Source organism: Bufo gargarizans, chromosome 10 (genome assembly GCF_014858855.1).
Source record: "Bufo gargarizans isolate SCDJY-AF-19 chromosome 10, ASM1485885v1, whole genome shotgun sequence".
Classification (NCBI taxonomy): Eukaryota; Metazoa; Chordata; class Amphibia; order Anura; family Bufonidae; genus Bufo; species Bufo gargarizans.
This window is the reverse complement of record NC_058089.1, coordinates 111279941-111292620: the sequence shown is the minus strand read 5'-3', so window position 1 is coordinate 111292620 and position 12680 is coordinate 111279941. Positions and strand designations below refer to the sequence as shown.

The 12680-nt window shown below is 44.1% G+C and overlaps 1 protein-coding gene across 1 annotated transcript in view; it reads left to right on the top strand.

The window, feature by feature from the left end:
- Positions 1–12680, top strand: part of LOC122920828 (serine/threonine-protein kinase Nek11-like) — a 202856-nt gene that overhangs the window by 148558 nt on the left and 41618 nt on the right. The window contains exons 11-12 of the mRNA XM_044270580.1: positions 3213–3288; positions 5815–5851. Of these exons, the coding sequence (XP_044126515.1) occupies positions 3213–3288; positions 5815–5851 (113 nt within the window). The remainder of the gene's footprint in view (positions 1–3212; positions 3289–5814; positions 5852–12680) is intronic.

The window sequence follows — 12680 nt, the reverse complement described above, 5'->3', positions numbered from 1 at the left end:
GAAAACAAAAACGCTAGTGTGAAAATCCCCTAAAACTCCAAATGAATAATATTGTATTTGAGTGTATTATGTCACTATAGGACATCACTGTGTTGCAAGTAACTGGTGCAGAGATGCAATGAAACGCTATGCTAATTTGGCAAACTATGTAAGTAAAAACTCTAGACAGAGTGAGCAACAGAGGAAATTGCCTTTGGACCTCCACTATTTAGGGACCCATTCCCACACCTCAAATAATCTACAAACTTTATTCTTTTGCCACGCTGAAGCTGTTTCCCGTAATGTCATTTGGGCACTATTAGGCACTATAATTTATGTAGTGAATGGCATTATTACATTGCATTATGGAACAGATTTTCATAAACCAGTCCTAAACTAAAGATCGTCAGGGGTGAAATGTACCAAATGTATTAAGAGGCACATGCCTCTTAATAAATTTGGTCCATCTTGGGTTGTCATTAAAGCCAGAAAATGAAAGGGTATGCAGTGTTTTTTGTCTGTCTGAAACCTGGCACTCATGCTGGAAAGAGGCCGGAGGATCCCTATCAGATCCCATTCTAGTCAATAGGGTCCAGCAGAGAGCAGCAGTATCCAGTTGGACTGGATCTAGTAAACTCTAGTGTTGAGCGCAAATATTCTAATCGCGAATTTTTATTGCAAATATCGGCACTTCGAGAATTTGCGAAGATCTAGAATATAATGTTATATTTTTATCATCGCAAATATTCTAGATAAACCTATAATCTTTTTTCATTTATTGTATATAGCTTCTCTTTATCCTTATTATGCTATCATCCATACCTTTTTTTTTTTGTTATTATTTTACCTATCATTAATAAATTTGTATTATAAGTATTTTCCTACCTGTCATTAATAATTTATTTTTATAGATGCTATATTATTTTTAAAATAAGTCATTACCTATAACATACAATAGACAACATATAACAGACAATCACACAAAGGCTGTATGCCAAAAGCTGACTATGTGCAAGCCAACAACCTATCCATGAGACAGGTACAGTCAGCATACCTTACAATGGCAGCCTTGCGTGCAATGAGACATTCAAGATCAGCTCTCACCTGACGGAGAGCCAGTAAACCTAAAAGTTGCTTGATTTTTGTTGGATTGCTTGGGGGACCTGCGCACAATTATCGCGAATTTGACTATTGCCTATGCCGCTCATTACTAGTAAACTCCAGCAGACTGTTTTCTGCCTCATTTTGGACTAAATATCATTTTTTTAATTGGTCTTTATTAAACATTTTCATCAGTTTTTGTGATACATGTGGTTAAAAATCAGTCTATGTGCAGACTGATCTCATGAGATCCATCAGCTGATGGATGTGGAGCCTTATCTCTGATCTCCTGACCTCTTCAACATTAATTTAGGCCATTTTCTTATGATTTTGATAAGAGCTTAGCTATAATAAGTATTTATGACATCAGGAGATCAGAGATAAGGCTTTACAGGAGTGGTCAGCTGATGGAACAGCATGCCGGATCAGTTGAGCAGGTGTGGGCCTTTGTTGTGGTGCTGCAGGTTTCTCTGCAGATAATGGCTGATCATTGGGAGTCCCAGCAGGAGACAAACTTTGTCATCTTCTTATTGTAAAAGGACCCTGCTAACGAGAAGAACTGTGAGAATTTAGATCCTTGTTAGTTTTAGTTTGACAGCAAAATATTCTCAACTTCTGTGAAGAACCACATTGATAGATCCTACTCATAGCTGAAGACTGGTATATAGAAGACAGCATCCTGCTGAAAATTGTTGAAAACTCAATTACATCTATGGTAGACCACTGACCTCTGTTCAAGATTGCCCATTTAGCTGAAGGTTAACCTCAATGAAATGGGTTAAATTGCTCAAGAAATGTCTTCTGAGAACATTCAAAGGGTCCTTTAGTAAAGCCTACAAGTAGTGCATTGTTCCTTGAGATCATCCTTGACTAGAAATATCCAGCATTAAACATCAGCGGTGATTCTCAGGTATCGTAACGAGGCAGTCAGTGCATATAATAATCACAAGCTGTCCCAAAGTGACTTTAGACTTGCTGTTCCATAAAGCACTTTATATTCTGTATATATCCAATATCACCTGCTCCCACCTCAGTTGGGCACGGCTCAGGGTGACCCTGTCCTATTTTTATTTCGGGATTTGAAATAACATCCTGCTCTGTACTTCTCATCATCTGGTCACATCAAGGATGATGACTGCCAAGGGTGACATACCCTCGAACCCTGCCAGCATGTAGTCAGGAAGGACCAAGAGTCAAAACAAGGAGTAGGACAACAGGTACCAGGCAGACAATGCATAAGGACAAGGCTAAAAGGCAAGCATGTGGTCAGCAACATTAACAAGGTCATAATCAGGATCATGTATACTAGCAATAGCAATGATCAGGTAAAGAGGCAGGAAGGATTGCCCTTTAAAGCCTACGGACAACTTTGGGGCAATTTGTTTATGACTGTATCTTATTCATTTGGGGCCCAAAACATTTTTTCAATTGGTCTTTATTAAAAATGTTCAGCAGTTTTTGTGATACATGTGGTTAGAAATCAGTCTATTTGCAGAGTTCCATCAGCTGATGGATCATGTGAAGTCTCGTCTCTGATCTCCTGACCTCATAAACACTCATTATAGCTAAACTCTTATGAAACTGATAAGAATATGGTTTAAATGAATGTTTATGAGCAAATAGACTGATTTTAACCACATATATCACAAAAACTGCAGATAAATATTTTAATAAAGAGCATTTGAAAAAATTGTTTGTAGCCCAAAATGAGTGAAATGCAAAAACAAAAAATGCCCCAAAGGTGTCCATAGCCTTTAAACACCAGCCACTGTGCTACAGCTTTAAATAGGCTGCCAGAGCATGAAGTCATAGTTGGATGCCAGAAGCCTTTACAATTCCTGCCTTCAGTAAACAAAAGCAGAGAATTAGCCCAATCCAGAAGAGCCACTACCGAAGACACTGCTCAAGCAGTGGAGGCTCCTGGTTGCCAGCAGGAGCTCACCATAGAAGTGAGGGATGGTGCGTAACATGCTACGTATGAAGAGTGGCCCAGATGATATTTCTTCCTCCCACTAGTTCACCTAACTGAATATTTATGATGTGCCTTGGTAGTATTCCATGACCATAATATGAGTACAAGGTTTGTGATGGACTTTATAAAAATGGTGACCTCTAATCAATTCCTTTTGCAGAAGAGCGGTTGAAAAAGTTTATGAGGAGAATCATCAAAGAATGGAGCACAACAGGAGATACAAAGCTAATGATGATGTAAGTGTGTATCAATTGCCACAAAACTGGACGTATGAACTTGTGGCAGGGGTGATAACATTGTGCAGGAGAACCTTTCATGAGGTTCCCAATGATAGATTTGGTTTACTATATTGAGTATTTTATAATAAGTACAAAACAAAGGCAAAAACAAGCGGCAACCAGTGGCCAAGTGTCATAGGAGTTCACACCACTTCCATCGTTGACGGACCGTCCGGGAATGGCATGGAGCTGCCCACAGTAATTCCATTATTGACTAGCCAAAAGGCATTGCTAGCTTCTTTGCTCTTGTAAATGCCAGTAAGCTCCCACACAGCCTGGTGAATCTGTACGTCAAGGCAGAATACTTGATGAGGCAAGGGGCATTCTATTGACTTTACATTGAAGCTAGGGTTGCGTTCACAAAGAGTTTCGAGAAGTCGCCTGCACATTTCATTCGATCCTACGGGATAATTACTCATTCTTCAGAAAACCCCATGGAGCAGAGGATTCTGGGCACTAACATTTAGCTTGGAAATCCTCATCAAAAGACATTATGTATGGAAAACACATTAAATCCATCCATTTACGTCCACGAATTTCCATTTTCGACACAGATTAATATGTAATAGTCTAGAAGGATAATATAGCGGCTCTATCCTGCTGATATGTACACCGAGAAATAATGAAATTGTATGTCCCCCAGGTATATGCAACAGCGACATGACATCTTATAAACTAGTGTGTGGAATACCTCTGGCTGCTCGATAACGTCATAATACTGTCACTCGCATAGGAGGTTTATAGAGGAAAGGTCACCCTCTAGCTAGGCCAAACCTTTTCCATTACTGGTAAAGCCACCAAACTCCTATCTGAGCACAAGACAATTTCCTTCCCCATTTTCCCATCATTTGCATTGTCTGTACATGTCTCCTTCTCATCCAGTGGTGGACTGGGAACTTAAAGTCACCCCGGAAAAAAATAAATAAAAGTGGCCCATGTTGTAGGCAGGTCCAAAGTGACAGAAGACAGGGCCAGCATAAGTAGACAGCAATACAGTAGTGCAGCACAAAATACCACCCCAACAGAACCAACCACTAAGGTCCAGCAAAAAATACTGCTGCCCCAGATGCAGTATTCAACAGTATTGCAGTCCTTAGGACGGCAATGCAGTTGAATAAAGGAGGGAACTTTCTGATGCATGAGTACCTGATGCACCTAGCATTAATTAATGCTGAGAGCATCAGATTGTTATGTACGAGTGAGAAGAGCTTGGATGGCTCCCTGGGCATTGGCCCACCAGGAAATTTCCCTGTAGAGTCTATGGTCAGTCCACCCCCCGTTCTCAGATTTACCTTTGCTCGATTGTCTGTGAAGAAAGATGGATGCCATAGATGTAGGAGGGTGGAGAGAACCTGAGCTGAACTTCCTCATCTTGCTAACCCCCATGACACCTAAGGTACGTGTCTTCATACAACCCCTTCAAACATTAGAAAAATTCATGTAAATGTATATCGTGAAATGAACTAAAATAAAGTCTTTACAACCATGGAGCAACCCAATCCTAAGAATCGGCATGAGATTCTGACATCATCTGTCATCAAGACTGTGACAACTTTCATCTTTTCATAGTAGCATTGATACAATGTAACTCAGGTTGCATTCTTCTAGACTTGACCCTCAGGCATAATTCCATATTTCTACTAGTTCATTGGGAACTTGGATCCTTCTAGATCATTCGGTGACCACCTATCTTCAGATATTAATAGATAATCTTTTTACGGAAGTTATATATTGATGACCTATACTCAGAATAAGTCATCCATATCTGATTGGTACAATCCAACTCCCAACATTCCCATTAATGAACTGTTTGACGAGGCTGAAGCAGCTCTCCTAGGGCTGTGACGTCATGTTCATCAGTCACATGGCCTCTGAGTATTAAAGTACCATTCAAGGGAATGAGATTGAGCTGCATTACCAAGCACAGTCGCTACGCAATGTATGGCACTGTGCTTGGTATGGCGTGAAGAGGCAGCAGTGCTTGGATCTGCCAGCAAATGGACCCCCACAATCACATACTAAAAGGATTTTCTGGGTGTCTAATATTGATAACCTATTACTAGGATAGGTCAGAAATATCTGATTGTTGAGGGTCCAACTCCCGACACCCCACCGATCAGCTGTTTGAAGATATTGGCGAGCGGCGAGCGCTGTGACCTCCTTGCAGCTTACCATGCACAGCGCATTGGATATCCCATTAGATAGTGTCTGTGTTTGGTATTGCAGCTCAGGCCCTATTCACATAGGGCATGTGACTGATGAACGTGACACCACTGGCCTAGGAAGAGGCTGCGGCACTCACTGAAGCACCGTAACCTCTTCACACAGCTGAACGGCCGGTGTGCCGGGTGTCACCGCCAACTTATGAGATATTGATAACATTTCCTGAGGATAGGTCATCAATATGACAATATCAAACACCCAGAAAACCCCTTTAATGAAATCAACAGCCCAAGTAATGTCTTCACTTTCTCCTTTCTGCAGGTCCTTTGGGTGGAGGACAGGACTTCAGAGGAGAAAGGTGAGCATCTGTCAATGAGATGAAAGTGGCTGACTGATATGTGTTGAGGTTTCTTGATGGTTAAGGCACAGAAGGCACATTTAGGTTAGTCTTGCTTATAACTATGGTCACTTAGCTGACTGCTGTGCCTGTGGCCTTACAGCCATTACAGGGTCCAGTCTTCACTCATGGAACAGCAGAACCAGGTCTCTTACGATGTATTGTCCTTTAGGGCAGTCACACCTTTGATATTCAATAAATCTCTAGATTTTGTTTGCTTCCTGACATAAATAGTAATCATTATTCATTGTTTGCAATGTTCAGCCTTGGAAAACTCCTGTTCTTCATGATTTACAATATCTGAAAAATACATTTACACCTCCCGTGAGGCTCTACTGGCTTATACATCCAGTGGTGCTGGTCTATGGTTCCCGAGATCCTCAGCCAGATAGCAGACCTACTGTAGAACCATTGATTATTTGTATTATTATATATAGCTCCCATGGTGTTTAACCACACAGCAGACCAACTGGCATTCATCTATATCTCCCAGGATGCTCCGCCAGCCTTGACCCTTGCTGGTATCAGGTTTTTCATGCAGAGTTGACCACATTAACAGCTGACTGGGAATCCTGAGATAAACGGCAGAGCCTTGCCCAATCCTGCTCTAATGTATATCATCAGCAATTGGAAATTGTCAAAGGGCAAAAATTTATCCCAGGAACCATGCATCAAGGGGAATGTCTTGTCCAGGTTGTCATATACTTATATATATTTATATGAGCTTTACTTTGAACCCCAGAGCATGATACCCGTTAACCATTGGCAACCAGCATGGAGATGATTTGCAGAAGACTAGCATGTCTCCTGAGGAGTCTTGCGCTAAAACATTGGATAAAGCATGTCTGGAGCTGATGAGGGACTTCCTATTGTGACTACAGTCAGGGGAAGGTTGAGGACAGTGTCACCTCATGTCAGGGCATCAACCCTGTATAGGTATTAGGGATACTCTCAGCACCTAGGCGGGATCATGACAGTGGACGTGTCCACCAACTCGTTGACGGGTGTGGATCACCTATGTTCCTCCTGCCTCTTGCATAGCACTAGTCAGACCATTTCATGACCCCTATTTCCTGGCATGGTTTTTTAATGTCAGGGCCACTTTGTGCTAGTAAGTAAGAGATGACTCTGTGGCATTTATTTGTGTGTGGCATTTCACTCGAAATATATGGCGGTATTTTTATAGTTAGTTGCTGTCTTTGTTCACATGGGTCTCATATACACATTTTCACCATGGGCATTTAAAAGTTACTGTATGTATTAAAGGGGCTGCGCCACCTCCTGCTGAAAAGATGCCATTTACACCTATTAAAAGCTATGCCTGATTACAAAGACATTTGTCTATGACGCTAAGGATGGCGCCCCCTGGCGTTACTTATTCCGTCAGATTTTTCTGTCCACCTGCACGACTCTGTTCTGGTGGCCGAGCATGCTCAATCCTGTATGGTGTCCTCTTTCAAGGCAGAAGCATTCGCCCCTCGCACACAGAATTTCACAGCACTTGGTCAAGGTGAATGGATCTCATTTTAGCAGGCTTTAACAATTTAAGCCACCAAAATGGGGTCCGATGGATAGACGGACAAAATGGGCAGCACCTGTAACGCCAGGGGGCACCATCCCTAGCATCGTAGGTGAATATCTTTGTAATGAGGCATTGCTTTTAATGGGTGTTAATGACAACATTGCTTACTTTCATCTTTTCAGCATGGTAGTGGTGGCGCAGCTCCATTAATATTCATCTTTTTTATTGGATTCCAGGATTGTGGGAATTTGTAGAAATAATCAGTCGGCACTCTGGAAGAAGGTGATGATGCTCGTATCCTGGGTTGATGGCCCATACATCCAAGTTGAAGAAGTGGATCAGCACTTGGCCTTTGATGCTAATAAATCTTCACTTTATTGCCATGTACAGAATACAGGCAAATGCGACGCGTTTCGGCTAAACAGCCTTTTTCAAACAAGCACGTCACATTATACAACATGGTACATATATATATAGCAAAAAGAGGCACAATCAAGATGGAGTCCTAGTGTAATGACACTCTCCTGTGTGGCGTGTACCCCACCGATGCTTGTTTGAAAAAGGCTGTTTATCTGAAAAGCATCACATTTGCCTGTATTCTGTTTATGACAATAAAGTGAAGATTTATTAGCATCAAAGGCCGAGTGCTGATCCATTTCTTCTACTAGGATTGTGGGAATACATAGGCTCCATGCAGTCGCTAAGTGAATTAATATAGTTTACATACAGGCTATGAAGACCTTCTGGGGCTACTTTTTAAAAATGCATAAAAAAAAATTTAATTGGTCTTTTTGTGGCTATGGATATTTCACCTATGGGACCATACCTATCTCTAGAATAGAGTCCGCAAAGTGAAAGACAGCGGACCCCTCAGCTATTTCCGTCAGCCCCATAGAAGTGAATGGACTGGTGGCCTCGCTTCCCATTCATTTCTATTTCTAATTTCTATGGGACTTTTAAGCACTCCCATAGAACTGCATGGAGGGTGACCGTCTATGTGCGGTCCGCTCTGCTTTACTTTGCGGGCTCCATTCTAAAGATAGGTGCGGTTCCCAGATATCAATATGCCATCAATGTAGGAGATGGGCCAACCCCTTTAAGCCATATTCTTATCAGTTTGATAAGAATTTAACTATAATGAGTGTTTATGAGTGGTCAGGAGATCAGAGATAAGGGCTATATACATCCAGCCCTCAGAACAGCAACATGACGGAATCAGTGTAAAATGAAAAGTGACGTAGGACAAAAAACGCAATTTTTTTTAAATAAAGATCCATTGAAAAAATTATTTTTAGCCCAAAATGAGAAACATGCAATAAAATGCCTCTGAAGGTGTTCATAGCCTTTATGTAAACTATAGTATATATTAATTAACTTAATGATTGCATGGGAACCTATGTATTCTTACAATACATGGATAAAATAAAAAAAGAGAAATATTAAAGGAGATGTGCCACCACTGCATTTCCAATTAAAGGGGTTATCCAACCCCTGAAATGCCCCCCCCCCCCATATGCCCGGGCCCCTCACACACAATGTACTTTGCTTGTGGTCCCCACATGGCTGCTGCTGCTTCTCCCCTTGCGCGCATGAAAACATCTAGTGTCAGGGGGAGAAGGGCAGCCAATGGCAGGCAGGGACATGGACGAACCTCCCTAGTGTCACCCGCGATGCTAGGGAGGGTCTTCCCCGTCACCACCTGCCATTAGCTGACCCCCACCCGACGCCGGATGTTTTCATCCGCACAACAGGGAGATACAGCGGAGGCCGCGCAGGGACCAGGAGCTACGCGGGTGCCGGGGAGCCAGGTAAGTACATTGTTTGTTAGGGGCCCGGGCATATGGGGGGGGGGCGCATTTCAGGGATCGGATAACCCCTTTAATCATGCAGTGTGTATAATACCAGTTTCATTATCATTCATTGTAGAAATAATTGTTGACACTGTTGACCAGAGGAACCCTTGGGAACAGCTTAGTGTAGAGCATTCTATGTAGCAGAGCTGAGCCGGCTGGTACTGCTCTTGTATAGAGATCAGCGCCGAGCTCTGCTGTTACGGATAGCTCAGGAGTTAATTAAGCTGTTCTTATAGGAACAACATAACCAACTAAAAATAATTACACCCGGTCATATTATAAGAGGTTCCAGCCGGCAACAAACTTAAGGTTAAAGGGAAAAAATAAATTAAACCAAGTCATAGGGGCCTTCAAGAAGTGAGTAACATGCAGTAAGATCCAATAATTATATGACTCCGGAGTCAGTTTTAATAATCTTTCATGGCTTAATTGCTGTATTGGAGGATGATTTGGCATGAGCTAGGAATAGGTTATTGCAGTGATTCGTGTCCTGTGCGCTGCTGTCAGTAGAGACCGGTTTTATTAGTAATTTGTAGTCAGAACTATACAGCCGATATGAAGATATGGCTTCACCCTTACCAGTTATGGCTTCAAGGGAATGTGTCCTCAGAAAATGTTCTGTTGTTTAAAGGGGGGTTCCAGGATTTTGATACTCAGGATAGGTAAGCATCTTGGTGATTACAAGAAGTGACACAAAGCTTTACAGTTATAGTCTCAGGGGCACACAGCTTGGCAGTTATAGCCCGAGTTGGGCACACAGCTTGGTGGTTACAGTCATAGTTGGGCACACAGCTTGGTGGTTACAGTCATAGTTGGGCACACAGCTTGGTGGTTACAGTCATAGTTGGGCACACAGCTTGGTGGTTACAGTCATAGTTGGGCACACAGCTTGGTGGTTACAGTCTTAGTTGGGCACACAGCTTGGTGGTTACAGTCTTAGTTGGGCACACAGCTTGGTGGTTACTAGAAATAGCACACACCTTAGCAGTTATTGTCTCAGTTGGGCACACAGCTTGGTGGTTATAGTCTTAGTTGGGCACACAGCTTGGTGGTTACTAGAAATAGCACACACCTTAGCAGTTATTGTCTCAGTTGGGCACACAGTTTGGTGGTTACAGTCTCAGTTGGGCACACAGCTTGGTGGTTACAGTCTTAGTTGGGCACACAGCTTGGCGGTTACAGTCTTAGTTGGGCACACAGCTTGGTGGTTACAGTCTTAGTTGGGCACACAGCTTGGCTGTTACAGTCTTAGTTGGGCACACAGCTTGGCGGTTACAGTCTTAGTTGGGCCCACAGCTTGGTGGTTACTAGAAATAGCACACACCTTAGCAGTTATTGTCTCAGTTGGGCACACAGCTTGGTGGTTACAAGAAATGGCACACATCTTAGCAGTTAGTATGGTGGTTACAAGAAATGGTGCACAGCTGTCACGGCCATGGTTATGGTCGTCACTCCTGAACCGCATGCGGTTGTCAGCGGTCTTTGGTTTGGTTGTCAATCACAGGTGATGGCTGCGGTATTTGCCTCACCTGTGGTTGCCGCTGGCAACAGTATGTATGTGGCAGAATAGCAGTCTGAGCTGTGTCATGGCAGCTTGCTATGTTGTGCATGCAGTTGCGTGTGTCATGTGTGTATGTGTGCACTTGGTTTTTGTTATTGTGTGCACTTCCCCTTTAAGTGGTGTTTTCCCTTCCCTGGTGCTGGAAGGGTTAACTCCCTTTTTGTGTGTGTGAGACACTGGGTGTGTCTGTGTGGGTGTGGCCACTTAGGCCTATAAAGCCTCTGTGTTTGGCATGTCTCAGTGCAGGGGCTGACTGGCAACTTTTGGCCCAGGGGGCAAGTAACACCCAGAGGCCCACTGAGCCCCCCCCCCCCCCCCCCCACTTCCGTCAGCCATGTAAATTAGAACACAGTAAAACAAAATAAACTAGGCATGCTCCGATATATCGGCCGCCGAAACACATCAGCCGAAAATTGCATTTTTGGTATAATGCCGAAAGTGTCATTTTCTGGCTGATACAGTGTTGCATCCGTGTATTCTCTCCTCCCCGCTGGGCGCTGCTCTGTGTCCCCCCCATGACACTTAAAGACTTTTGCAGGAGAAACTGTATATTGTGTGGCACAGTGTAGGCTATATGTGTATAACATAAACATATTTCATTTGAAAACTTACAGTTACTTGACCCTTGGGGATCTCGGACGCCACTTCTACGCTTTGGCCGGGGGCTCGGCGGAGCTGATGTTGTGTTTTATCCTAATGAGAAAGATTTCATAATAAGGATTTGGAGAAGGGGCAGAGGGGTCACAGAGCAGGGAGAGGCTGGGGCTGCTACTAGGGGGTCATACCATGGGGGAGTAATAAAGCCCACCATAATGCCCCACCCCCCCCAGTAGAAATAATTCTCCTTATAATAGACAGTGCACAAAATACCCCATTGTAATATCCCCAGTTGAGCTAATGTCCCCATAGTGCCCCCTATAATGTGCCAGTAGCCAGATAGGGCCCCCCTATAATGTGCCAGTAGCCACATAGGGCCCCCCTATAATGTGCCTGTAGCCATATGCCCCCCCATAATGTGCCAGTAGCCATAGCCCCCCCTATAATCTGCCAGTAGCCATAGCCCCCCTATAATCTGCCAGTAGCCATAGCCCCCCCTATAATCTGCCAGTAGCCATAGCCCCCCTATAATCTGCCAGTAGCCATAGCCCCCCCTATAATCTGCCAGTAGCCATAGCCCCCCCTATAATCTGCCAGTAGCCATAGCTCCCCCTGTAATCTGCCAGTAGCCATAGGTCCCCCATAATGTGCCAGTAGCCAGATAGGGCCCCCCCACTAATGTGCCAGGAGTAGCCAGATAGGGGCCCCTCTATAATGTGCCAGGAGTAGCCAGATTGTGCCCCCCTGCCCCCCACCCCCCTCTTAAAGTGGCAGCCCAGTAGTAGCCAGATTAGGGGGGGGCCCCCCTATAATGTGCCAGGAGTAGCCACCACTAGCCAGATTGTGCCCCCTGCCCCCCACCCCCCTCATAAAGTGCCAGCCCAGTAGTCTACTGGGCTGGCACTTTATGAGGGGGGTGGGGGGCAGGGGGGCACGGGGGCACAATCTGGCTAGTGGTGGCTACTCCTGGCACATTATAGGCCCCCCCCCCTAATCTGGCTACTACTGGGCTGGCACTTTATGAGGGGGGTGGGGGGCAGGGGGCACAATCTGGCTAGTGGTGGCTACTCCTGGCACATTATAGGGGGCCCCCCCCCTAATCTGGCTACTACTGGCAGTAATGTGCCAGGAGTAGCCACCACTAGCCAGATTGTGCCCCCTGCCCCACACCCCCCTCATAAAGTGCCAGCCCAGTAGTAGCCAGATAGGGACAGAAATAAAGAAAAAAAAAAAAAAGTCAGTCAGACATACTTACCT